General features: G+C 42.3%; 1 protein-coding gene across 2 annotated transcripts in view; it reads right to left on the reverse strand.

The window, feature by feature from the left end:
* Window positions 1-27,603, reverse strand: part of LOC141113726 (uncharacterized) — a 183,445-nt gene that overhangs the window by 48,005 nt on the left and 107,837 nt on the right. For both annotated transcript variants that reach the window (XM_073607010.1, XM_073607019.1), the window contains 3 exons: window positions 7,499-7,830; window positions 6,969-7,102; window positions 1,360-1,488 (listed from right to left, as the gene is read on the reverse strand). In XM_073607010.1, coding sequence (XP_073463111.1) covers window positions 1,360-1,488; window positions 6,969-7,102; window positions 7,499-7,830 — 595 coding nt within the window. The remainder of the gene's footprint in view (window positions 1-1,359; window positions 1,489-6,968; window positions 7,103-7,498; window positions 7,831-27,603) is intronic.

Raw genomic sequence — 27,603 nt, forward strand, 5'->3', positions numbered from 1 at the left:
CCTGGGCGCCCCCTGCAGGGCACGCGTGGCGTGCTCGGTGATCAGCGAGTCTATGAGATCGAAGTAAGGGGTCAATCCCGACCCCTTACCACATGATCTGCTGTCAGCCAATGACAGCTGATCATGTGATGTAAACAGAGCCAGTAATTGGCTATTTTTTCCTCTCCATGCTGGTAGTGTGAGGATAAAAAAAAAGCCGATCACCGGCGGCTGTGAGAGGGACATCAGTCCCGATTGTGGAGAGCCTCTGCAAAGGTTTCTGTACCACCTACCAGTGCCCACCAGAGCCACCTACCAGTGCCCACAGTGCCACCTATTAAAGTCACCACCAAAGTGCCTCTTCACCAGTGCTGCCTATCAATACCACCTACCAGTGCCCATCAGTGCCACCTACCAGTGCCCATCAGTGCCACCTATCAGGGCCCATCAGTGCCACCTATCAATGCCACCCATCAATGCCACCCATCAGGGCCCATCAGTGCCGTCTTATCAGTGCCTATCAGTGTCGCCTAATCTGTGCCTATCAGTGTTGCCTTATCTGTGCCCATCAATGCAGCCCATCAGTGCCCATCAGTTCAGCCTCATCAGCGAATATCAATGAAGGAGAAAAATGACCTGTTTGAAAAATTTTATAACAAACTATGAAACATGTTTTTTTTTTCAAAAATTTCAGTTTTTTTGTTTGTTTAGCAAAAAATAAAAACCCAAGTGGTGATTAAATACTACCAAAAGAAAGCTCTATTTGTGTGAAAAAAATGATAAACAGTACAGTGAGTACAGTGTTGTATGACGTGCAATTGTCAATCAAAGTGTGACAGCGCTGAAAGCTAAAAATTGGTATGGGCAGGAGGGGGGCTTAAGTGCCCACTAAGCAAGTGGTTAAAAAATATGCCCAAACGTGCGTGAGTACATGCCACAACAACAGACATGCAGTGTTTTACACTATACGACCATATTTTGTACTTTAGGTCTTGTTCCAGAGACCTTAAACAAATGGACCAAAATATATAGTCAATATATTGTTGCTGTTCACATAATTCACATATAAAATATATAATATCAAAGACAATTCAGGTTTTTATTTTGAATTTAATTATTATAGTTTATTATCTAGTAAACTTACTGGTAGTTGTATCATGTTACAGTGTATGTTTTACCTAATACTGCAAAGAGAACTGCCGTGCAGTAATTCAGAACAACCAATGAAAAATCAGCTGCAATTATTAGGATACTATGAAAGTGGTAAGTGAGGATTTCTGATCAGTTCTGTTGGTTCTCACATAAGCTCATGTAGTATAATTTATCTTCAGACAGCAATGGAAAGAGTAATGTCAGTAGGTCTCATTGGTCACTGTATACCTGCAGATGACTAGGAAATACTCCTTGGTTACAGCCACACCCTGAACTGAAGCTACTGGGTCTTGAGCAGTGAGTTTGGCAACAACAGCCCCTCGTCTGGCACTCAGCACCATGGCTTCCTTCCCACTCCTGTCACAAAAAAAGGAAAAACAAAGAATAACGTCTCCATTGCACATTCCTCTCCTCATAGTCATGCTGCACTGTGACCCTGAGAAAGCCATGCAGTGCCTGGGAAATATGTACTTTCTTTGTATTGGGCTTATCTTTTACATTTGCCAGTTCCCTTTTTCCAACTAAAACAAGCCTTAGTATGAAGATTTTGAGTTACCACAGAGGTACTTCCCATAATATCCCATGTACTCATATGAAGACCTATATGGTAATTTTTATTACCCCCAAGTAGCAGAACTGTTTGGGTTCTATGGGGCTGATTTACTGAAGACAAATAAACTACTCCCTTTGCAATGGATTTCTCCCCAGAGCTTAGTGAATGATGTGAAGCTCTGCTGACTTTCATCAGCCAATCGTGCATGCATGTGATTGGGTATATTTTGCAAAGTAAAACTTCACTACATTCACTAAGCTTTGGGGTAAATTCCCCTGCAAAGTGAACGGCCTATATGCCTTTAGTAAATCAACCTCTATGCCTCTTCCAACATTAGGTACAAATAACTGAGGGGATACAGAGGGGTTTAGTTTACTAAAGGCAAATAATTTGTTTATGTTGCAAGGGAAAATGCACTTTTGGGAATTTTGGAACTCTCTACTGCAGTTGCTCTCAGACTGCATGTTAGACACCACTTGGAGATGTATTACAGTGATGAGTACAGATGGGAGTTGTGGATCCAGCATCCCCAGGTTGCAGGACTTTGCAGGTTTTGCTGACAGCTGTACTGCATATTCCAATGAAAGCACGTGATGTACAGTATCTCGCAAAACTGAGTACAACCCTCACATTTTTGTAAATATTTTATTATACCTTTTTATATGACAACACTGAAGAAATGACACTTTGCTACAATATAAAGTAGTATGTGTACAGCTTGTATAACAGTATAAATTGGCTGTCCCCTCAAAATAACTCAACGCACAGCCATTAATGTCTAAACCGCTGGCAACAAAATTGAGTACACTCCTAAGTGAAAATGTCCAAATTGGGCCCAAAGTGTCAATATTTTGTGTGGCCACCGTTATTTTCCAGCACTGCCTTAACCCTCTTGGACATGAAGTTCACCAGAGCTTCACAGGTTGCCACTGGAGTCCTCTTCCACTCCTCCATGACGACATCACGGAGCTGGTGGATGTTAGAGACCTTGCGCTCCGCCACCTTCCATTTGAGGATGCCCCACAGATGCTCAATAGGGTTTAGGTCTGGAGACATGCTTGGCCAGTCCATCACCTTTACCCTCAGCTTCTTTAGCAAGGCAGTGGTCGTCTTGGAGGTGCGTTTGGGGTCGTTATGTTGGAATACTGCCCTGCGGCCCAGTGAGGGGGATCATGCTCTGCTTCAGTATGTCACAGTACATGTTGGCAGTCATGGTTCCCTCAATGAACTGTAGCTCCCCAGTTCCGGCAGCACTCATGCAGCCCCAGACCATGACACTCCCACCACCATGCTTGACTGTAGGCAAGACACACTTGTCTTTAGACTCCTCACCTGGTTGCCACCACACACGCTTGACACCATCTGAACCAAATAAGCTTATCTTGGTCTCATCAGACCATAATCCATGTCCTTAGGCTGCTTGTCTTTAGCAAACTGTTTACAGGCTTTCTTGTGCATCATCTTTAGAAAAGGCTTCCTTCTGGGACGACCAATTTGATGCAGTGTGCGGCGTATGGTCTGAGCACTGGCAGGCTGACCCCCCACCCCTTCAACCTCTGCAGCAATGCTGGCAGCGCTCATACGTCTACTTCCCAAAGACAACCTCTGGATATGACACTGAGCACATGCACTTAACTTCTTTGGTCGATCATGGCAAGGCCTGTTCTGAGTGGAACCAGTCCCGTTAAACCGCTGTATGGTCTTGGCCACCATGCTGCAGCTCAGTTTCAGGGTCTTGCCAATCTTTTTATAGCCTAGGCCATCTTTATGTAGAGCAACAATTCTTTTGTTCAGATCCTCAGAGTTCTTTGCCATGAGGTTCCATGTTGAACTTCCAGTGATCAGTATGAGAGAGTGAGAGCGATAACAAGAAATTTACACACCAGCTCCCCATTCACACCAGAGACCTTGTAACATTAACAAGTCACATGACATGACATGGCTAACTGGGCCCAATTTGGACATTTTCACTCAGGGGTATACTCACTTTTGTTGCCAGTGATTTAGACATTAATGGTCTTAAAGGGGACAGCAAATTTACACTGTTATACAAGCTGTACACTCACTACTTTACATTGTAGCAAAGCGTCATTTCTTCAGTGTTGTCATACGAAAAGATATAATAAAATATTTACAAAAATGTGAGGTGTGTACTCACTTTTGTGAGATACTGTAACTGGCTAAATGTACTTGAAGTAGACAGTGCTTCCACAGTGCTACTTTACCGCACTTTGGAGTTCCTGCAGTTGTTAATTACATTGTTTATCAAATTTATTGCAGTATTTGCTATTTACCCTGGGTGTAGGTCTCTTTAAAGAAACCCTGTCACCAAACCACACTTTTTAACAAACATTTTCTTATGTTTTATGCATGTTTTTTACCTTTAAAAATCTCTAGTGGAGACACCCAAAAGCCCTGAGGTTGCTCCTGGGCACCACCATCTTGGATGTGATGTCAGCAGACTCACTCAAGTGACATTCTATAGTATTCCCCTTCGCTCCTCCCCTGACAGCTACATAAAAGAATAGGTAGCAAGGTAAAGGGAGGGACAGAGAAGCTGGGCCAGCAAAGAAAGTATAATATAAACATGCTTATGTATTATGGTTGGTATACAAAAATACTAATTATTCTATAATTAAGATACAAGCAAAAGAGTTGAAAAACAACCCTTAGATTTTGGATGCCATTTTTTCCAAAAGTAGGTTTTAAAGCTGAAGGCCAGGCAAACAGATAAAAACCCATTATCTATTGTGTATTTCAATGCAGCCACCTTTTCTTAAATAAACGTGTGCCAGATAGCACAGTCAGGAAGGTGTCATCAATTTCTCCGATAGCTTTAATAAAAACAGTGGTGTTGTCTTATTGACACCAGCCTAATGATAGTGAAAGAGCAACAAGAAACTGATACCTAAACAACTTTGTTCACTATTCTTTCTCCTCCAGTCAGCATGTCCCCTGTCAGCACATGTGCATGCAAGACATCCTGATTGTTGCTGTCCCTGCAAATTCCAAGCAGCCCCCTCCCACCCACTAGTGCTCCCCCCACTAATGCTCCCCTCACAGTGCAGTGGTGATTAAATACCTTCTAAGGAAAGCTCTGTCTCAAAAAATTTCAAAAATGTAATTTGGGTACAGTGTTGCATGACTGAGTAATTGTCATTCCAATTGTGACAGCACTGAAAAATGGCCTGGACTGGAAGGGGTGAAAGCGCCCAGACTTGGGGTGGTTAAAGAATTAGGGGTTTTTTTCAATGTCACCTTCAAAGTCACATTAACCGCTTGCCGACCGGCTCGCGCTGATATACGTTGGCAGAAGGGCACGTACAGGCATATTAACGTACCTGTACGTCGCCCTATAAGAAGCGGCTTGCGGGCGCGCCGCGGGCTCCATGAGTGTGATCGCGGGTCCGGCGGACTTGATGTCCGTGGGGATACCCGCGATCGTCTCACGGAGAGGAAGAACGGGGAATTGCTGATGTAAACAAGCATATCCCTGTTCTGCATAGTGACAGGACACTGATCACCGCAATCGGGAGCGGTGATCAGTGTCATGTCACACATAGCCCATTCCCCCCCCCACAGTTAGAATCACTCCCTAGGACACACTTAACCCCTACAGCACCCCCTAGTGGTTAACCCCTTCACTGTCAGTCACATTTACACAGTAATCAATGCATTTTTAATTGCACTGATCGCTGTGTAAATGTGAATGGTCCCAAAATAGCGCCAAAAGTGTCCGATCTGTCCGCCATAATGTCGCAGTCACGATAAAAATCGCTGATCTCCGCCATTACTAGTAAAAAATCATTATTAATAAAAATGTCATAAAACTATTTTGTAGACGCTATAACTTTTGCGCAAACCAATCAATAAACACTTATTGCGATTTTTTTACCAAAAATATGTAAAAGAATACGTATCGGCCTAAACTGAGGAAAAAAATGTTTTTTTATATATTTTTTGGGGATATTTATTATAGCAAAAAGTAAAAAATAATGCGTTTTTTTTTCAAAATTGTCGCTATTTTTTTTGTTTATAGCGCAAAAAATAAAAACCTCAGAGGTGATAAAATACCACCAAAAAAAAGCTCTATTTGTGGGGAAAAAAGGACGTCAATTTTGTTTGGGAGCCACTTTGCATGACCGCGCAATTGACAGTTAAAGCGACGCAGTGCCAAATTGCAAAAAGTGCTCAAATGGTCCGGGGCTGAAGTGGTTAAAAGGACTCTCTCCCTGTTGTACAATGTTTGTTTCTTGTACTCTATGACAGTGTCCAACTTTCCATGCTCTTTTATGAGAACAGCTTGCCTATTAGCCTGGCAAAAGGCAATCATTTAAAATCAAGATCCGCCCCCTCCCCACCAAACTTCACTAGGGTTTGCATTTAAGTTCAAGATTTCAAGCAGGATCTAATTAACCCCTTACAAATTAAACTCGTGCAGATTCGCTTACACCTACTGACCTGATTTAATAATTTGTTCTTTAGAGCAGGTTGTAAAAAGGGACAGCTGTTACCCCTATTCCAGTGTTTTCTACAGCTTTACCAAAATGTTCAAAATCTGAGGTTAAACTATAGTACTCTGGGAATGTTAAAGAGGAGTTCCACCCAAAATGGAACTTCCGCTTTAAGCGCTGGTGACTCCCTGACATTCCACATTTAACATGTCATTTTTTTTGGGAGGGAGTGGGTACCCTGTTTTTACTGGCACCCAGCTCCCACTTCCTCCCATTTGGCACCGCAGCACCCGAAGGAAGATCACCTCTCCCCCCTCCCTCCCTGCAATCCTCTGGGACATGTCACAGGTCCCAGAAGATTGTCTGGCCATTCACAGCATGCAGCGCAGCTCGCGCATGCGCAGTGCATGCCCGGATGTGAAGACACACCCGGGCTCCCACAGTTAGAATGCCGGAACCGCAGAGAGGAGGGATAGAGGAGCAGGACTTCTTACGCCCGCATCGCTGGACCGTGGGACAGGTGGGTGTCTAAAATGAAGCTTGTCTTTAAATGAAGCTTGTAGCTGCTGACTTTTAAATGAGTGGAACTCCGCTTTAATCTATTACAAATACACATTAGAAAATTTATACAAAATTTCTCTGAAAATAATTCAAGAAAATGAAAATGAACCACGATATATAAAACAACATTGGATCTTGTGTAAAGTGTGCACTTATGGTTAATGTTCTTTCTGACCAACAGTGTACATTACTGTGTTTTTTACATTCTAACTTCTATGTTGCTGAAATGATAGCTTTAGCTTTTGTCAGGGTAAACATTCTGCTCTTACCTGTAGGCGAACACAATGTAGTCTTTCACTGAATTTTTGGAGACCAGTATGGAGAGATTTTTATGAACAGGAGTCTCATCGGCAGGAATGCCCAGTTGACAGATCAGCTTGCAGGAGTCTGCCAAATCAAATACCTAAAATATACAGAGCTGTATATTAATACAAGTACATGCTCAAGTTTGGAAGCAGTTTTCTAAAAGCTGTTATCACCAAAGATATACATTTTCAAAATGGTAAATAACACTATAATTCATTTAAAGAGTATACTGTATAAACTCTACCAATACATTTCTCTTATTTAGGGTTTTATTATATCTGCATGACAGGTGCAAAAAAAAGTAGCTATTCATCCAGCAAGAAATCTTATGAGCCGAAGCTCTCTAGACTGTTATTAGGTTGTATTGTTCCTGGCTTTCTCCATAGACTACAAAGCACCTCCAACCGTTATTAAGAAAAAAAAGGAAGCCCTAATGCAACAAACTTTACATTTATCAAAGATAACAATCCTGTTACAATAATGGACAGCTAACCTTAACCAGATGGCTTCCATCAAAAAATGCCAGAAGGAGCTGCCCATCCATGGCAGTGGTGAGAATTGGAGCATCTAAACAATCATGCTGCACATACACCAATTTTTGATGGCACATGTCCCATACTTGAAAGCCATGGTCCTCAGTAATTGCAACTATTTTATTCTGCATGCCCACAGTGATAGAGTCAATTTTCCTTCCAACTCCATGGAGAGTGAATACTGCTTTGCCAGTCTCCAAATCCCAGACTTTTAAAGTGCCATCTCTGGATGCTGTGACTGCCTGGAGACCAGTCTGAGTTTCTGCAACTGCAGTGATGCTGCCTGTGTGGCCTGTGCAAAAATAAAATGACCAAATATATTAGGATCACAAAAGGGCTTCTTTAAAGTTATAGTCAAAGTTATTAATGATGGAAAAAAAATGCTGCGCTTATCAAAAACTATTCTGCAATAGTTTTTGATAAGTCTCAAACCCACATTGTAGTATTAACAATAAGACAATATAAAAAAAATCGAAAATATATCTAGCGTGAGTAATACACAATAAAATAATACAGGAAGCAGCTATCACCAGCAATTGCATACACCAACCTGTGCTAAATGCATTAGTAACTATATATAACCCCTAAACAGTGCAGTGTTACCATATAATACAAATCAACAGTAATAAATAGTAACAAAATATCTATTATACATAAGTGTATAATAATATTCCATACTAATGCAAAAAAAAAAAAAAAATTTGTGTAATATAATAGTCCATACCCAAGCAAAAAATTGTGATAAATAATGATCAATAATGTGATAAATCTAAGGATCCATGCCATACCAGAAGAAAGAGAAGACCTAAGGAAAATAATAAAATATTTAACCCTCTCCTGGAGAATATAGTAGAGGATGGCCTCAAGATAGAAAGAGTTCATAGGATCAGAAAACCTCAAAATATATCAGCAGACTTACCCCGAGATGTTATAGTGAGATTTCAACTATATGAAGAAAAAGCACAAATTTGGGGGAAAATGAGAGGACGGCCACCACTAAAATATGATGGCGCAGACCTCCTAGTCTTTACAGACCTAGTGCCAGAGACACTAGCCAGGCGAAGACTCCTCAAACCCTTACTCGAACAAATGCGAACAAAGAATATTAAATATAGTTTTCCAGCATGTTTAACCACTTCAGCCCCGGAAGGATTTACCCCCTTCCTGACCAGAGCACTTTTTACAATTTGGCACTGCGTCATTTTAACTGCTAATTGCGCGGTCATGCAATGCTGTACCCAAACTAAATTTGCGTCCTTTTCTTCCCACAAATAGAGCTTTCTTTTGATGGCATTTGATCACCTCTGCCGTTTTTATTTTTTGCGCTATAAACAGAAAAAGACCGAAAATTTTGAAAAAAAATCCAATAAACTCAATTTTAATCATACATTTAAGCCAAAATGTATTCGGCCACATGTCTTTGGTAAAAAAAATGTCAATAAGTGTATATTTATTGGTTTGCGAAAAAGTTATAGCGTCTACAAGCTAGGGTACATTTTCTGGAATTTACACAGCTTTTAGTTTATGACTGCCTATGTCATTTCTTGAGGTGCTAAAATGGCAGGGCAGTACAACCCCCCCCCCCCCCCAAATGACCCCATTTTGGAAAGTAGACACCCGAAGGAAATTGCTGAGAGGCATGTTGAGCTCATTGAATATTAATTTTTTTTGTCCCAAGTGATTGAATAATGACACAAAAAAAAAATTACAAAAAGTTGTCACTAAATGATATATTGCTCACACAGGCCATGGGCATAGGGCATATGTGGAATTGCACCCCAAAATACATTCAGTTGCTTCTCCTGAGTACGGGGATACCACATGTGTGGGACTTTTTGGGAGCCTAGCCGCGTACAGGGCCCCGAAAACCAATCGCCACCTTCAGGATTTCTAAGGGCGTAAATTTTTGATTTCACTCCTCACTACCTATCACAGTTTTGAAGGCCATAAAATGCCCAGATGGCACAACCCCCCCCCCCCCCCCCAAATGACCCCATTTTGGAAAGTAGACACCCCAAGCTATTTGCTGAGAGGCATGTTGAGTCCATGGAATATTTTATATTTTGACACAAGTTGCGGGAAAGTGACACATTTTTTTTTTTTGCACAAAGTTGTCACTAAATGATATATTGCTCACACAGGCCATGGGCATATGTGGAATTGCACCCCAAAATACATTTAGCTGCTTCTCCTGAGTATAGGGATACCACATATGTTTTTGGGAGCCTAGCCACGTACGGGGCCCCGAAAACCAATCTCTGCCTGCAGGCTTTCTAAGGGTGTAAATTTTTGATTTCACTCTTCACTGCCTATCAGTTTCGGAGGCCATGGAATGCCCAGGTGGCACAAACCCCCCCCCAAATGACCCCATTTTGGAAAGTAGACACCCCAAGCTATTTGCTGAGAGGCATGGTGAGTATTTTGCAGCTCTCATTTGTTTTTGAAAATGAAGAAAGACAAGAAAAAAAAATTTTTTTTCTTTTTTCAATTTTCAAAACTTTGTGACAAAAAGTGAGGTTTGCAAAATACTCACTATACCTCTCAGCAAATAGCTTGGGGTGTCTACTTTCCAAAATAGGGTCATTTGGGGGGGGGGGGGGTGTGCCACCTGGGCATTCCATTGCCTCCGAAACTGTGATAGGCAGTGAAGCGTGAAATCAAAAATTTACGTCCTTAGAAAGCCTGAAGGCGGTGCTTGGTTTTCGGGGTCCCGTACGCGGCTAGGCTCCCAAAAAGTCTCACGCATGTGATATCCCTGTACTCAGGAGAAGCAACAGAATGTATTTTGGGGTGTAATTTCACATATTCCCATGGCATGTTTGAGCAATATATCATTTAGTGACAACTTTGTGCAAAAAAAAAAAAAAACAAAAAAAAAAAATTTGTCTCTTTCCCGCAACTTGTGTCACAATATAAAATATTCCATGGACTCGACATGCCTCTAGGCAAATAGCTTGGGGTGTCTACTTTCCAAAATGGCATTTTATGCACAACATTTAGAAGCTTATGTCACACATCACCCACTCTTCTAACCACTTGAAGAGAAAGCCCTTTCTGACACTTTTTGTTTACATGAAAATTTTTTTTTTTTTTCAAGAAAATTACTTTGAACCCCCAAACATTATATATTTTTTTAAAGCAAATGCCCTACAGATTAAAATGGTGGGTGTTTCATTTTTTTTTTCACACAGTATTTGCGCAGCGATTTTTCAAATGCATTTTTTGGGGAAAAAACACACTTTTTTAAATTTTAATGCACTAAAACACACTATATTGCCCAAATGTTTGATGAAATAAAAAAGATGATCTTAGGCCGAGTACATGGATACCAAACATGACATGCTTTAAAATTGCGCACAAACGTGCAGTGGCAACAAAATAAATACATTTTTAAAAGCCTTTAAAAGCCTTTACAGGTTACCACTTTAGATTTACAGAGGAGGTCTACTGCTAAAATTACTGCCCTCGATCTGACCTTTGTGGTGATACCTCACATGCATGGTGCAATTACTGTTTACATTTGACGCCAAACCAACGCTTGCGTTCGCCTTAGCGCGAGAGCAGGGGGGGAAAGGGGTGCTTTTTTTTTTTTTCTTTATTATTTTTTTGCTTTTTTATCTTATTTTTAAACTGTTCCTTTCATTTTTTTTTTTTTTTAATCATTTTTATTGTTATCTCAGGGAATGTAAATATCCCCTATGATAGCAATAGGTAGTGACAGGTACTCTTTTTTGAAAAAATTGGGGTCTATTAGACCTTAGATCTCTCCTCTGCCCTCAAAGCATCTGACCACACCAAGATCGGTGTGATAAAATGCTTTCCCAATTTCCCAATGGCGCTGTTTACATCCGGCGAAATCTAAGTCATGAAATGCTCGTAGCTTCCGCTTTCTTAGGCCATAGAGATGTTTGGAGCCACTCTGGTCTCTGATCAGCTCTATGGTCAGCTGGCTGAATCACCGGCTGCATTCTCAGGTTCCCTGTTGAGACAGGAGAGCCAGAGAAAAACACAGAAGACGGTGGGGGGGGCATTCCCTCCCACTGCTTGTAAAAGCAGTCTAGAGGCTAATTAGCCGCTAGGATTGCTTTTACATGAAAGCCGACCGCTGGCTGAAAAGAATGATACCAAGATGATACCTAAACCTGCAGGCATCATTCTGGTATAACCACTCAAAGTCGTGAATGGCGTACCTGAAGACAAAAAAATGGTTAACAATAAAACACAGTAAACGGTAAAGTATTAAAAATTGCATACCTGAAAAGCAAACATTATAAAACAATAACAATAAAACATTGCAGAATAGAATACAGTAAAAAAGAGCAGAACAATAGAGAGAGAATAGAGAGAGAGAGAACAATAAAAGGACATCTATTTTTTATTTTTATTTTATATATATATATTTTTTTTTTTACACTTTTTTTTGTAACAAACTTTTATAACTGTAACCGGTTCCAGGTTCGGGTCTCTCAAAATGCGATGGCATCTTGGGAGACCCTGTGAAAGTGTGCCTAGTCTGTGCAATGCTGTACCCTACGCTAACACTCAACTAGTGTATGGTAGCGTTCAAAACATTCACCAATGCAAAGGCCAGGATTGTCAGGACAGGAGGGACAATAATAGCAGGTGTCACGCCTATATCCTCGCTTGCTGCAGACACAACATCTTTTTTGGGGGGGTTCGTTGGGTAGGGGTACTCGGGAGGACATAAATAAAATGCCTCTCATGCAGCCGACTGCAGTTGGTTGGGGATGTGAATGGGGGAAGTACGGGCACTGCAGAAGTGGTGGGTTCCCAATTAGGATTGGCGAATGCAGCAGGAAGGGCACTATGGGCACAACGGGCCTGTTTGTCTTCTTCTTGGTGGCAGCGGGACACTACTTGTGCTTGCCACCTCACCAGCTTGAACTGCACTTATGGGACTCGCCACGTCACCAAGTGTTACTGCAGTGCTAGTTTGACTATGACCGGGGTGTACTAGGCCGCTGGTGCTTGCCAGTTCACCAAAACGCTACCAAAAAAACTGTTAGCGATCGCAGGGATCAGGCCTGACTCTGCGAACGCTGCAGTTATGCGTTTAGTGTTTTGTAAGTGACAGTGATCGATACTGCACTTGGGTGGGCTGGGCTGGGCCGGGCGGAGGGGCAAAACGCAGGTGCTAGCAGATATCTGGGCTGATCCCGCTAACACTGCGTTTTTGGGAATCCTAAACTGCTGGGGACGCTAGTATAAATCTGATCGGATCAGATATTGATCCGTTCAGATACTATACCACTAAGGGAGGTGTACGGTGCGTGCGTAGGTGTTAGCGCTACTGGCACTAACCTGACGCTGCCTGGGGCTGGTGCTTGTCAGTTCACCAAAACGCTACCAAAAAAACTGTTAGCGATCGCAGGGATCAGGCCTGACTCTGCGAACGCTGCAGTTATGCGTTTAGTGTTTTGTAAGTGACAGTGATCGATTGATACTGCACTTGGGTGGGCTGGGCTGGGCCGGGCGGAGGGGCAAAACGCAGGTGCTAGCAGGTATCTGGGCTGATCCCGCTAACACTGCGTTTTTGGGAACCCTAAACTGCTGGGGACGCTAGTGTAGATCTGATCTGATCAGATATTGATCCGTTCAGATACTACACCACTAAGGGAGGTGTACGGTGCGTGCGTGGGTGTTAGCGGTACTGGCGCTAACCTGACGTTGCCTGGGGCTGGTGCTTGCCAGTTCACCAAAACGCTAACAAAAAAACTGTTAGTGATCGCAGGGATCAGGCCTGACTCTGCGAACGCTGCAGTTATGTGTTTAGTGTTTTGTAAGTGACAGTGATCGATCGATACTGCACTTGGGTGGGCTGGGCTGGGCTGGGCGGAGGGGCAAAACGCAGGTGCTAGCAGGTATCTGGGCTGATCCCGCTAACACTGCGTTTTTGGGAACTGCTGGGGACGCTAGTATAGATCTGATTGGATCAGATATTGATCTGTTCAGATACTATACCACTAAGGGAGGCGTATGCTGCGTGCGTGGGTGTTGGCGCTAATCTGACGCTGCCTGGGGCGACGCATATCACCGCCGGGCGATCAGGGGGCTAAATCTTTATTCGGTAATAAACGGCGGGTGCCCTGACACTATAAAAAATAAACGAACTAACCAGCGTCACCCGTAACGGTTATACGGTGATCAGTGGTGAAAGGGTTAAGTAGGGGGCAATCAAGGGGTTAAAACCTTTATTAAGTAGTATATGGGGTCCCTGTCGCTATAAAACACTGACGGCGAACCTAAATATTTACGTCCCTAACTAGCATCACCAGCGACACTAATACAGCGATCAGAAAAATGATCGCTTAGCGACACTGGCGACGGGGGGTGATCAAGGGGTTAAAACTTTATTGGTGGGGGGTTAGGGGGGTACCCTAGACCTAAAGGGGGCTAACAGTAACTGTCCCACCACACTAACTGTCACAAACTGACACCATGCAGTAATCAGAAAAAAAAAACTGCTTGGTGTCAGTGTGACGGGGGGGGGTGATCGGGGGGGGATCGGGGGATAATCGGGGGGGGATCGGGGGTGTAATGTATGCCTGGCATGTTCTACTGTGTGTGTGTGTGTTTGTGTAACTCACAGTGCAGTCTTCCCTCCTCGGCGCCGGAACGGAAAATGCCGAGCCGAGGAGAGATGACATCATTTCCTCTGCCTCTGTGTACAATACAGAGGCAGGGAAATGATCCCATTAGCCAGGAGCGATCGTGAGGGGGGGGCCACGAATGGATGGCCTCCCCCTCACCACCGATCGCCGTGGAGGATTTGCCGACCGCCGCAGGCACCGATCGGACCCCCCACCCGCGGGCAGGCAAGGACGTACCTGTAAGTCCTTTTGCCTGCCCGTGCCATTCTGCCGACGTACATCGTCGTGCGTTGGTCGGCAACTGGTTAATAGGTCAGAAGAACAGAAGATCAATGAGATTAAGGTTTCCAGAAAATCTACAATAATTCTGTAATAATTTGGACTTACAAGCTCCGGTTATCCCAGGATGGGCAGAAGAAGAAATATTAATACAGAAGGAAGATGAACTTTGGCAAAAATCGCAGAGAGCCACTAGGAAGACTTAAAAACAAAGACAAAATCTAAGATTTACCTTAGAGACTGGATAGAAACAGGTGGAAAAAAAGTGGGATTAGATAGAAAGAGCTCAAGCAATATGAGCAGAAACATAAGATGAAAGGGCAAAATGTTTTAAGCAAAATAGGTTGGGGTGAGCGTGAGGGGGCACAGAAGGGGAGGGGGGAGTTAGTGGGGTGAAAGGGGGGACGGAGGGTTGGGACACGTGGATCACTGATGCACTCCCGGCCCACCTCCCCCTTTTTGAGATCGGGGGGGGGGTTGGAGGGGAGGCGTGGTCAGAGTCTCACCCCAGGATTAGAGAATCATTGGTGGAGGCGGATTGTGTTTCCACCCATGGTTCTAGGCCCGGAAAGGGGCAAAAGGGGGGGTGAGTGGAGGGGGGGAGTGGGGAGGGTAGAAGGGAGGAGGGTGGGGGGTGTCCAGAGATCCCTATCCATGTGTATCACATCAATCATTTCCCTGATAGGTTAGAAAGAGAGTGCTGTGATCTAAGATGACATCAATAAAATTGATATCATATAATGTTTGCGGGCTTAATACGCCAGCAAAGAGGCATAAAATCTTAAAAGAGGTTAAAGCTGGGGTAATATTCCTTCAGGAGACGCATATCTCCCATGAGACCAATGTAAAGCTGTTTTTGAAATAAATCACCCAACATGGTTTAATGGGGATTCTACAACAAGCAGAGCAAAGGGAGTAGCCATTGGAGTGGCCAGATGGGTGCGGTTTATATTGGAGGAAAGGATGACAGACCCAGAAGGGCCATACCTCTTCCTAAAAGGAAAACTATATGAAATGGAATGTATACTGGCAAACATCTATTGTCCCAATAAGAACCCAAAAATTATTTGAGGCAGGTCATAGGGAAGTTAATGGACTTTAAAAAGGGAAGTGTGATTATGGCAGGAGACCTAAACTTTTGCTTGGATCCAAGTGTTGATAGTACGTCACGGGCACAGGGGACTAGGAATGCAAAACAATAAAAAAGAAAATGTATCAGTCTCAATTGATGGACATATGGAGAGTGCAGCACCCCAAGACACAGGATTATACGTTCTACTCCCCTGTGCACGCGACATACTCAAGGATCGACTATATAATGGTCGAACACAGTTTACTAGAGTTGGTGACTAAGACGAATATTGAAATAACAATAATGTCAGACCATTCCCCGGTGAGCATGGAAATGAAGATACCGGGTGCTCAAAGACAATTAACTTCTTGGAGATTAAATGTAGATATAATACAGGGTATAGAAGAGGAAGAGAAAATAAAAGAAGAAATAGAACAATATTTTAAAATAAATGACACAAAAAAGATAACGGGGGCCACCCTTTGGGAGGCCCATAAGACTACCGGTATATCAGGGGCATCCTGATAGAGATAGGATCAAGGAAAAAAAAGGAAAGGAAAAAAAAGATGGAAATATTAATTAAAGAAATCCACGAATTAGAACAGAGGCATAAAAAAAGATAGAAGGGGAGGGGCTCCAGGCACTAGTGATAAAAAGGAACAAACCAAAAGACCTATTGGATCAGGAGATGAGGAAGGACTTCAATAGAATCGCAAAAGAAAGATATTTATGGGGAAATAAATTGGGGAAACATCTGAATATTGAAGAAGAAAAAAACATTAAACTAAACTATATAGAAAAAATACAAAATAGCACCAGGGAGATGGTATTCTCAACAACAGAAATAGCGAAAGTGTTCCAGAACACTTTCGCTATTTCTCCAACAAAGGATCAGCAAGAAATAGCAAGATCTGAAAAGATAAAAGAGTTCATAAAAAGTGCCAGACTACCTCAAGTAGCAGAGAATAAGCTACTTAGAAAAACCCATAACAGAAGAGGAGATCAATATAGCATTGAAGGAATCAGCATCGGGAAAAAGTCCAGGGCCTGACGGATTTATGACTTACTATTACAAAAAATTTAAAGAAACCCTATTACCTAAATTATGTTCATATGTGAACGGATTGGGAACAAATTATGGGATGGGAAGAGAAGCCCTGTCAGCCTCAATTACAATTATCCCAAAGGAGGGAAAAGATAGTACACTATGTTCAAGTTACAGACCAATATCTCTGTTGAACGCTGACACAAAGTTATTCGCAAAAGTATTAGCTACCAGGATGAAAGAGTTGATGATCGACTTGGTACATGTGTACCAAGTAGGTTTCATCCCCGGCAGAGAAGGGAGAGACAATGGGGTGAGAACATTGCTCTTGCTTCAGAAAATTAGATAGGAAAATACCCCAGGTCTACTCCTGTCGATTGACGCTGAAAAAGCATTCGACAGCGTAGACTGGGGATTCATGATGAACACCTTGGAAGCCATGGGGATGGGCCCAAGTATGGTCCAATGGATTAAAACATTATATAAGCATCCTACTGCAAATGTGAAGGTCAACGGAACTTTATCTTCCCCTTTTGAGATGTACAACAGTACAAGGCAGGGGTGTCCCCTATCACCCATATTATTTGTACTATCATTAGAACACCTACTAGCAACAATAAGGAACAACCCAGACAAAATAGCAGCTTATGCTGACGATGTATTTTTTTATATTTTATATTTCTAACCCTAGGATTACAATGCCCAATCTAATGAAGACCCTGAAATATTATGGCGAATTATCAAACTTAAAAATAAATCTTTCTAAAACAGAGATCTTAAATATAAATAAACAGGAAGAAAAGTGTTTACAGCAAGAATTTCAATTCATATGGAAGACAGAACTAAAATATCTAAGAATAAGATAGTCAGTGCGGAACATATTCCAGAGGTTAGTACTGGGGGCATTAGTGGTAGGTTGACCAAAGCACATAAACCTAAGGCAAGTATAGTAGCAAGTCCTAGTTGCAATCTCAGAACACCCAATAAGAGGACAATATGCGACCAGTCTAAACTACGTGGCATGTTCACCAATGGGAAGTGTTATCATAATGGGGGATTTTAATTATCCAGACATAGACTGAGCGGAAGGAACCACGCATTCATCTAAGGCTCGCCAGTTCCTAAATGTCTTCCAGGACAATTTTATGGGTCAGATGGTAGACGCACCAACTAGAAATACAGCGTTACTGGATCTACTGATTACCAACAATACAGACCGGATCACGGATATGGAAATACGGGGCAATTTAGGTAACAGCGATCACAGGTCAATTGGCTTCAGTATAAATCACACAAATAGGAAACATAAGGGGAATACAAAGACACTGAATTTCAAAAGAGCCAACTTCTCTAAACTACAAACCTTACTAGAAGACATTAATTGGGATAAAATCGTAGGAACAAAGAACACGGAGGAGAGATGGGTTTGCTTTAAGAGCATATTAAATAAGGGCATTAGCCAATGCATCCCATTGGGTAATAAATTTAAAAGAGCGAACAAAAGTCCTGGATGGCTTAACTCCAATGTAAAAATTCATATAAAAGCAAAGGAGAAGGCCTACAAAAAATACAAGGTTGAGGAATCATCATCAGCATTCAGACTTTATAAAGAATGCAACAAGAAATGTAAGGGTGCAATAAGGATGGCTAAGATAGAACATGAAAGACACGTAGCGGAGGAGAGCAAAAAAAATCCCAAGAAATCCTTTAAGTATGTAAACAGTAAAAAAGGAGGACAGACCATATTGGCCCCATAAAGAATAAGGAAGGACATCTGGTCACAAAGGATGGGGAGATGGCGAAGGTATTGAATTTATTCTTCTTCTCAGTCTTCACGAGGGAATCAAGGGGCTTCAGTAACCAAAACTGCAGTGTTTATCCTCATGACACATCACAGGAAGCGCATCCATGGTGAACAGAGGACAGAATTAAAATTAGACTTGGGAAACTTTATATTAGAAAAATCACCGGGACCAGCTGGCTTGCACCCAAGGGTACTTAGGGAACTCAGTCAAGTAATTGCCAGACCATTGTTCCTAATTTTTACTGACAGTCTACTGACTGGAATGGTACCAGCTGATTGGAGAAAAGCCAACATAGCACCAATATTTAAAAAGGGTCCAAAATACATCCTTGGGAATTACAGACCAGTTAGCCTAACATCAATAGTATGTAAACTCTTGAAGAGGATGATAAGGGACTATATACAAGATTTTAGTAATGAGAACGGTATCATTAGCAGTAATCAGCATGGATTCATGAAGAATCGTTCTTGCCAAACCAATCTATTAACCTTCTATGAGGAGGTGAGTTGCCATCTAGATAAAGGAAGGCCCGTAGACATGGTGTATCTGGATTTTGCAAAAACATTTGACACAGTTCCCCATAAACATTTACTGTATAAAATAAGGTCCGTTGACATGGACCATAGGGTGAGTACATGGATTGAAAACTGGCTACAAGGGCGAGTTCAGAGGGTGGTGATAAATGGGGAGTACTCGGAATGGTCAGGGGTGGGTAGTGGGGTCCCCCAGGGTTCTGTGCTGGGAACAATCCTGTTTAATTTGTTCATAAATTACCTGGAGGATGGGGTAAACAGTTCAATCTCTGTATTTGCAGACGATACTAAGCTAAGCAGGGCAATAACTTCTCCACAGGATGTAGAAACCTTGCAAAAACATCTGAACAAATTAATGGGGTGGGCAATTACATGGCAAATGAGGTTCAAGGTAGAAAAATGTAAAATAATGCATTTGGGTGGCAAAAATATGAATGCAATCTATACACTGAGTGGAGAACCTCTGGGGGAATCTAGGATGGAAAAGGACCTGGGGGTCCTAGTAGATGATAGGCTCAGCAATGGCATGCAATGCCAATCTGCTGCTAACAAAGCAAACAGAATATTGGCATTAAAAAGGGGATTAATTCCAGCGTTAAAATGATAATTCTCCCACTCTACAAGACTCTGGTCCGGCCGCACCTAGAGTATGCTGTCTGGTTCTGGGCACCAGTCCTCAGGAAGGATGTGCTGGAAATGAAGCAAGTACAAAGAAGGGCAACAAAGCTAATAAAGGGTCTGGAGGTTATTACTTATGAGGAAAGGTTACGAGCACTGAACTTATTCTCTCTGGAGAAGAGACGCTTGAGAGGGGATATGATTTCAATATACAAATACCATACTGGTGACCCCACAATAGATAAAACTTCTTTGTGGAAGGGAGTTTAAAAAGACTCGTGGCCACTCATTAAAATTAGAAGAGGTTTAACCTTAAACTACGTAGAGGGTTATTTGCTGTAAGAGCGGCAAGGATGTGGAGTTTCCTTCCACAGGTGGTGGTCCCAGCGGGGGGGAATCGATAGTTTCAAGAAATTATTAGATAAGCACCTGAACGACCGCAACATATAGGAATATACAAAAAGTAATACTGACATATAATCACACACATAGGTTGGACTTGATGGACTTGTGTCTTTTTTCAACCTCACCTACTATGTAACTATATAACTCTCCTCTAATATCACTGAAAGAAACAAATTATTTGGGGAAATTATTTGGAGATTGGATAAAAAATGAAAATGCACGACTAAAGGATATAACAGAAAAGGGGAAAATAGGCACATTGCAAGAATTGAAATACAAGACAGAGTTGATGGTGATTGATGAATAGACATGTGCATTCGTTTTCGTCTAAATGCATTTTCGTCCAAATTTCGGGTATTTTCGTTATCGTTTTAACAAACGATAACGAACGTGCAGAATCTGAAAACCAAAAGATCCAACATAAACAAATGCTTTACTTTCATTTTTGTTGCGACAACAGTTCGATATAAATAGGAGATTCGACATGACGCTGACAATAGCAATCTGTGTCCATCGAACCTGTGGTCGAATGTGCCTAACCTTAGCTCTATTAGTCCAAGATTATTCTATATAGAGAGAAAAGATTCAACATTATAGAGACAATAGCAAAAAAGGTCGAATGTGCCTAACCTATTCATTATTTGACATAGAGAGAAAAGATTCAACATGAAGATTCGACATGAAGATTTGACGAAGCAGTCACGGCGAGTGGATATTCATGGTCAAATGCTCCGCCCATAGGCTATAGAAGAATTCTAATGTTGGTTGACTAGTAATAATAATTAATAAATATAATTATTACTAGTGTCATACAATATTAGAATTCTACTATAGTTTGTAGGCGGAACATTCGACCGGAAATGTACGATTGCGACGTCATACAGTTTAGCTGCTCCGTCAAATCTTCTTAGAACATTTGACAGACACCATAAGCCTTCAATGACAGTTTCAACCTTAATTATTTTGGATTTTCGGACGAATGCATTTTTTAACGGAACTAAATAAATAAAAACGAATTTTGGGAGTAACTAAATAAATTTATTTTTCGGACGAAAACGAAATTCCGAAACAAAATATTTCAGTGTGCACATGTCTATTGATGAATGGCGGTACCTCCAGTTGGGAACACTTTGTCATGACTTTACCACAACCATTAAGACCAGCAGATCTAAGGCTGCTGGAGCGGCTGAGTATGGCATCAAATACAAAAAATGGTATATCACGGATTTATAAAATTCTAATAGCAGAGGAAGAGCTGGAGGCCCCGCCATTCATAAAAAAATGGGAAAGAGAATTGGGAACACGAGGGAATAAACAAATATTAGAAAAAATTTTGAGAGTGGCTCATAGCTCCGCAGTCGACACTAACACAGCTGAGATGAACTATAAATGCATTACAAGGTGGTATATAACCCCAGACAAAATAAGTAAATATCAAACAGGGAAATCACCATATTGTTGGTGGGGATGTAAAGTAGAGGGAACGATGGCACATTTATGGTGGGATTGCCCAAAAATAAAAAGTTATTGGAAGGAGATCTTGCAGTTAATAAAAGAAATTACCAAAAGAGAGATATTGGAAGAACCGTGGACATGCTTGTTCCATGGGATAGAAAGTTCAGTAAAGCAATTGTCATGATTATGCCGTAATGTTTGTCTGTCAGCTTATCCCTCCATGTGTTCAGATTAAGAGGCCAGCCACTCTCACCTGGCTGCTTAAGTAATCTATCCTCAAAGCATGGCTCCACCCCAGCCCATATCAGGGAACTCTATATTAACCTGTGCACTGCAAGCCAGCTGTGCTGATCAATAGTGTGTGTTTAGCTTTCGTGTGCGACTTGCTTTGTCTTCTACGTCTGATTCCAGTTACCGATCTTGGCTTGTTCTTGACTATACTTACCTGCTTGTTACCCCGATCTTTGGCTTCCTCCTAAATAACCTTACCTGCTTGTTGCCCTGACCTTTTGGCTGTCTCCTGACTATCCTTTGTTGTTGCTGTCTGCTGCTTCCACTCTACCTCCCTGTAGTCTACCGTGAGCGTGAGCTGGGAGGCCCTAGGGGTCACAACCTGAGCCAGACTGCAGCTAAATCCATCCCCACAACTAGGGGCTTCTGGTGAACACCCGCTGTCTCTTAGACTCCGTGCCCTGGAAAATCTCATGCTCTAGCTCCCAGTGTCATCCGTGTAGGTACCACAGGGTACCTGCTCTCCTGTATATCCTAGAGCTCCATCCGCAGCAGTCAGCTGTAGGGTCCACTACCTTGCGGTGCACTCCAAACCCCAACGGGGTGCATCTGTCACCTGGACTCAGGTGACCTGACAACAATATAAAGAGAGGAGGGAATAGAGGAAATGATGAATAGATGGAAAGATTGGAAGGTGTTTAAAAAGACGATGACATATGTAGAGGTTGTAGGAGGATAAGACAGGGTAAAGGAGGAGAACTGAGAGAAAGGGAGAAAACTCAGATAATGGGATGGATGCGGGTCGGATTCACGGGGGGATGTAAAACACATACACTAAATGTAATCATGTTGAATTTACGGAATTTGTTTTTGTATGTGGATATAATTAAAATAAATAATAAAAAAAAAAATAATGTGATAAATCATTACTTATCACAATTTTTGCATGAGTATGGACTAATATTATACACCTATATAAAAGACTGGGATATATTAATTTGTTACTATTTATTACTATTGATTTGCATTATATGGTAGCGCTGCACTGTTTAGAGGTTATACAGTATATAATGACCAGAAATATTATTTTGTTTGCTTGCTAAGTAATGGCTAAGTGTAACACTTACAACACAGAGATCACCGTACTCCCTCTGACAGTGCCTTTATTTGCTATTGTCATCAGAAGGATAATATCATCCTTGTTCGGGCATTATTTATGGTCATCATCCATTTCCTGGACTAATATGGAGGCTTGAAAATATATTTCAAAAATGTATACCGCGCTGTTGCTCTAAATAGAGTATATAAAGCAGCCATCACAGCCAAAGACAAATAGCAAAAAAATATAACCCAAAAAGAAAATGCAGCGCTTATATATACAGTTGAAAATGATTGGTAATAACTACGTGACCAATTATAACACAATATAAGTGTGAAAACACTAGTGAAATGTAAAGGAAAAAAATATATATATAAATGATGTCCACCAATGTGAAAGGAAGGGAAGAATTGAATCAAAAAAGTCCTGGTATCAAATGAACTCTGTCATTATGTTGAAATCACAGAGGCATCAATGGAAGTATAACGAAAGGAAGAAGTTGCAAGAGGAACCACCACCAATTGTGTGAAGGCTTACCGGAAACAATGGATTTAAAGGGGCATATACCTCTTAAGTCATGCAGGCTTGTGGTGATATACACCGTTTACAGTGGAAACAATTGCAGATAAAGGTCACCTCGATCACAATACTGGGTCTAGACGGTGCTGGGCATCAGCAAGTTTACAGTAAACAAACGAATGAGGTTCACATGGAGGGAAGGAGGACGAAAGGATATCCATGTGCTCACACAATGAAACCAAAAATTAAAGAAAGGTTCCACTTAGTGTGATATTGTTTAAAAATGATTTAATTAAAAAGAAGGTACGCTCACATTTCAGATGCAAATAAAGGCTCTTAAGAGACATGGAATAGCGCAATGATGTCCTGCCAACATCACTGCACTATTCCATGTCTCTTAAGAGCCTTTATTACCAATCATTTTCAACTGTATATATAAGCGCTGCATTTTCTTTTTGGGTGCTATGGAGGCTTGAGCTGAATGTACACTGAGTTTTTTTGTGTAACTGAACGAAAAAAAAAGCAAGTGTATGCAGGAATCTTCCTTGCTGTGCTATTGTATTCTGACAGCCGGGACCCCTCCACTGTCAGAATGTGCAGGCATTGGCTTCAGAGGCTGATTAAATGCAGGTTTTCCGGTAGGCCTCTTTCGAACCAGGAGGGCTACAAACAGATTAGAATTTTCAATCAGTGTGTACCCAGCTTTACAATTACACAATTATGCAAATCTTGTTGCTTGTGCAGTTCACAAAAGTGACACAGATCAGCGCACCATTGCTGCAGATTCACACTTTAGTTGCAAAGTTGGTAGCCTGAATAGTTACTGGGGGAGAGGAAGGACAGTTCAGAGTCCAGGGTTACCCCTAGCAATCTGGCATGTGGGGACGGACTGATAGTTGGGCCATTGATCTTGACAGAGAAGTCAGGGGAAGGACGTGGCGGAGGAAATATTTTGAGCTTGGGTTTGGATAGATTGAGTTTGAGGAAGTGGTGTGACATCCAGTCAGATATGTCTGTTGGTAAATCAGTGATACATGAGGAAACGGATGGGGTGAGCTGAGGGAGAAAGAAATAGATGTGGGTGTCATCAGCATAGAAATGGTATTGGAAGCCATGGGAGGCTATCAGCTGACCCAGGGAAGAGGTGTAGATCGTGAATAGGAGAGGCCCAATGACAGAACCTTGGTGGACCCCAACAGCAAGAGGAGTAGGAGAGGAGGAAGTGGCGTTGTAAGTGATACTAAAGGTGCGGTAAGATAGATAAGATTCAAACCAATGGAGAGCCCAGTCACGGAGACCAAGGAAATAGAGTTTTTTTTAGGAGGGGGTGGTCAACTGTATAAAAGGCAGCAGAGAGGTCTGAACCCGCTTGCGCTATCCCACCAGGAAACTGTATAAACAGGCAGCCAATCATAGGTAGCGGAGGCATTCCCTGCCCCGCAGCTTTACGTATACAAAGAGTGTGTATACATGCTTATGATTGGCTGTCCGCTTTGACAACTTCCTGGCAGAATAGCTCAGGTGGGTTTAGATTGTGTCTATGCCCGCATAAGCTCATAATATATTGAGTTTCAGTAACAGCAGTTCTACATAATTAGACAAAACCCAGAAAATTAACTATTCCTAATTTTAACAGTGCTGCTTCAAAGGAAGGCAAAGTTAAAAGCGTGAAAGATGCCAATTTAGGATACCCCTAGACAAGAGGTAAATGCTTATGGACCTGGGCAAACACCCCCTGCCCAACCAATCTCAGGTGGAAAATACAATTGTATGCAATGAATTTAGCAGGACAGTTGTAGTTTTTACTTGAGATAAAGCTGGTGTTGTGTGCCTAGAGTAAAAACCATGTATGAGTTGCCAAAAACATTTGTTTATGTTTATGGGCACATCTTTCTCACAAGATCTTTCAGTGGTTAGAGCCACTATTTGACATTAGTGTGAGTATCTGAGTGTTGTCTGAGTAGTGTGTGTGGATCGTTAGTACTTGTGTATTGTGTACTGTATACTTGAGTATTGCGAGTGCACGTAGGTCTGCGACTGTTCTGCAAGTGCACGTAGGTCTGTGAGTACCTGTGTATTGTCTTGTTGTGTACCTGTGTATTGTCTTGAGTATTAGTGCCAGGAAGCTAGCTGTTAGGTAATTTGGACAGGGTAAAATCCCCAATCCTCACTAAATTTAATAGGTACGATGCCCGGCGGGTGTGGAGAGGTGACTCTTTGTACATCTTGCCGCATGTATGCGTTCCTTGATCATCCGATCGAGGGCGAATACTGCTGTGCAAAATGTAAGCACATTGTTTCCCTGGAAGCCCAGGTTCTGAATCTGGGGAAGCAACTGTCAGCACTGAGAAGTCCCTCCATACTAAAGGTGAGCCAGGAACGTACACGGCAGGTGCCGGCAGGGGCCAGCACAGAGGCGGGTGGAGACAAAGAGGTGCAGGCACTAGCAAAGAGTAGATGGGTGACAGTCAGGAGGGGTAGAGGGGGAAGTGCCAGGGAGGCCGATCCAGGACTGGAGCATCCCAATAAGTACGCTACTTTGAGTGACATTGGTGAAACCAGTCTGGGACCAGCACTGCTGGAGCTGAGGGACTCTCCTAGCTGCCGGGGGAAGAACTCCTCCAGTGAGAGTGGGGGGGCAGCAAAGGGAAAGGAAAGACAGATTCTGGTGGTAGGGGACTCAATTCTTAGAAGGACAGAGAGGGCAATCTGTAACCAAGACCTGAAGCGCCGAACAGTATGTTGTCTACCAGGCGCTCGGGTTCGGCACATCACGGATCTTGTGGACAGATTACTGGGAGGGGCTGGGGAAGACCCGGCTGTCATGGTGCACGTTGGCACCAATGACAAAGTCAGAGGCAGATGGAGTGTCCTAAAGAACGATTTTAGGGACTTAGGAGCTAAATTGAGGAAAAGGACCTCCAAGGTAGTATTCTCAGGAATATTACCGGTACATCGAGCCACACCAGAAAGGAAGAGGGAGATTAGGGAAGTAAACAAGTGGCTGAAGAGCTGGTGTAGTAAGGAGGGGTTTGGGTTCCTGGAGGACTGGGCCAACTTCTCAGTCGGTAACCGGTACTATAGAACGGACGGACTGCACCTAAATGAGGAGGGTGCAGATCTGCTGGGAATGAAGATGGCCAAAAAGTTAGAGGGGTTTTTAAACTAGGCGATGGGGGGGAGGGTCCAGAGGCAGAGATAGCCAGCACGGAAGATATTCCAGAGGGTAGTATTGGGGGCATTAGTGGCAGGTTAACCAAAGCACAAAAACACAAGGTGAGTATAGTAGCAAGTCCTAGTTGCAATCTCCAATCACCCAATACGAGGACAATATGCGACCGGTCTAAACTATGTGGCATGTTCACCAATGCCAGGAGCATGGCAGACAAGATGGGTGAACTAGAGATACTGTTGTATGAGGAGGATTTGGATTTTGTGGGAATTTCAGAGACCTGGTTCAACAGCTCTCACGATTGGCTGGTAAACATTCAAGGGCATACCCTTTACCGCAAGGATAGGGAGGGTAAAAAAGGGGGAGGGGTATGCCTATATATCAAGAATAATGTACAAGTGAATGTGAGAGATGACATCACTAAGGGAGCTAGGGAGGAGGTGGAATCCTTATGGGTAGAGCTCCAAAGGGATGAAGCTAAGGGGAAAATAATACTGGGAGTATGCTATAGGCCCCCTAACCTGAGGGAGGAAGTGGAGACGGATCTCCTATCACAAATTGGATTAGCAGCAAGGATGGGAAGTGTTATCATAATGGGGGATTTTAATTATCCAGACATAGACTGGGTGGAGGGAACCGCGCATTCATTTAAGGCTCGCCAATTCCTTAATGTCTTGCAGGACAATTTTATGGGTCAGATGGTAGACGCACCAACTAGAAATAAAACATTACTGGATCTACTGATTACCAACAATACAGACCTGATCACGGATGTGGAAATACGGGGCAATTTAGGTAACAGCGATCACAGGTCAATTAGTTTCAGTATAAATCACACAAATAGGAAACATAAAGGGAATACAAAGACACTGAATTTCAAAAGAGCCAACTTCCCTAAACTACAAACCTTGCTAAAAGGCATAAACTGGGATAAAATATTAGGAACAAAGAATACGGAGGAGAGATGGGTTTGCTTTAAGAGCATATTAAATAAGGGCATTAGCCAATGTATCCCATTGGGTAATAAATTTAAAAGAGCGAACAAAAGTCCTGGATGGCTTAACTCCAATGTAAAAATGCATATAAAAGCAAAGCAGAAGGCCTTCAAAAAATACAAGGTTGAGGGATCATCCTCAGCATTCAGACTTTATAAAGAATGCAACAGGAAATGTAAGGGTGCAATTAGGACGGCTAAGATAGAACATGAAAGACACATAGCGG

The sequence above is a fragment of the Aquarana catesbeiana genome, linkage group LG01 (assembly GCF_042186555.1).
Source record: "Aquarana catesbeiana isolate 2022-GZ linkage group LG01, ASM4218655v1, whole genome shotgun sequence".
Taxonomy (NCBI): domain Eukaryota; kingdom Metazoa; phylum Chordata; class Amphibia; order Anura; family Ranidae; genus Aquarana; species Aquarana catesbeiana.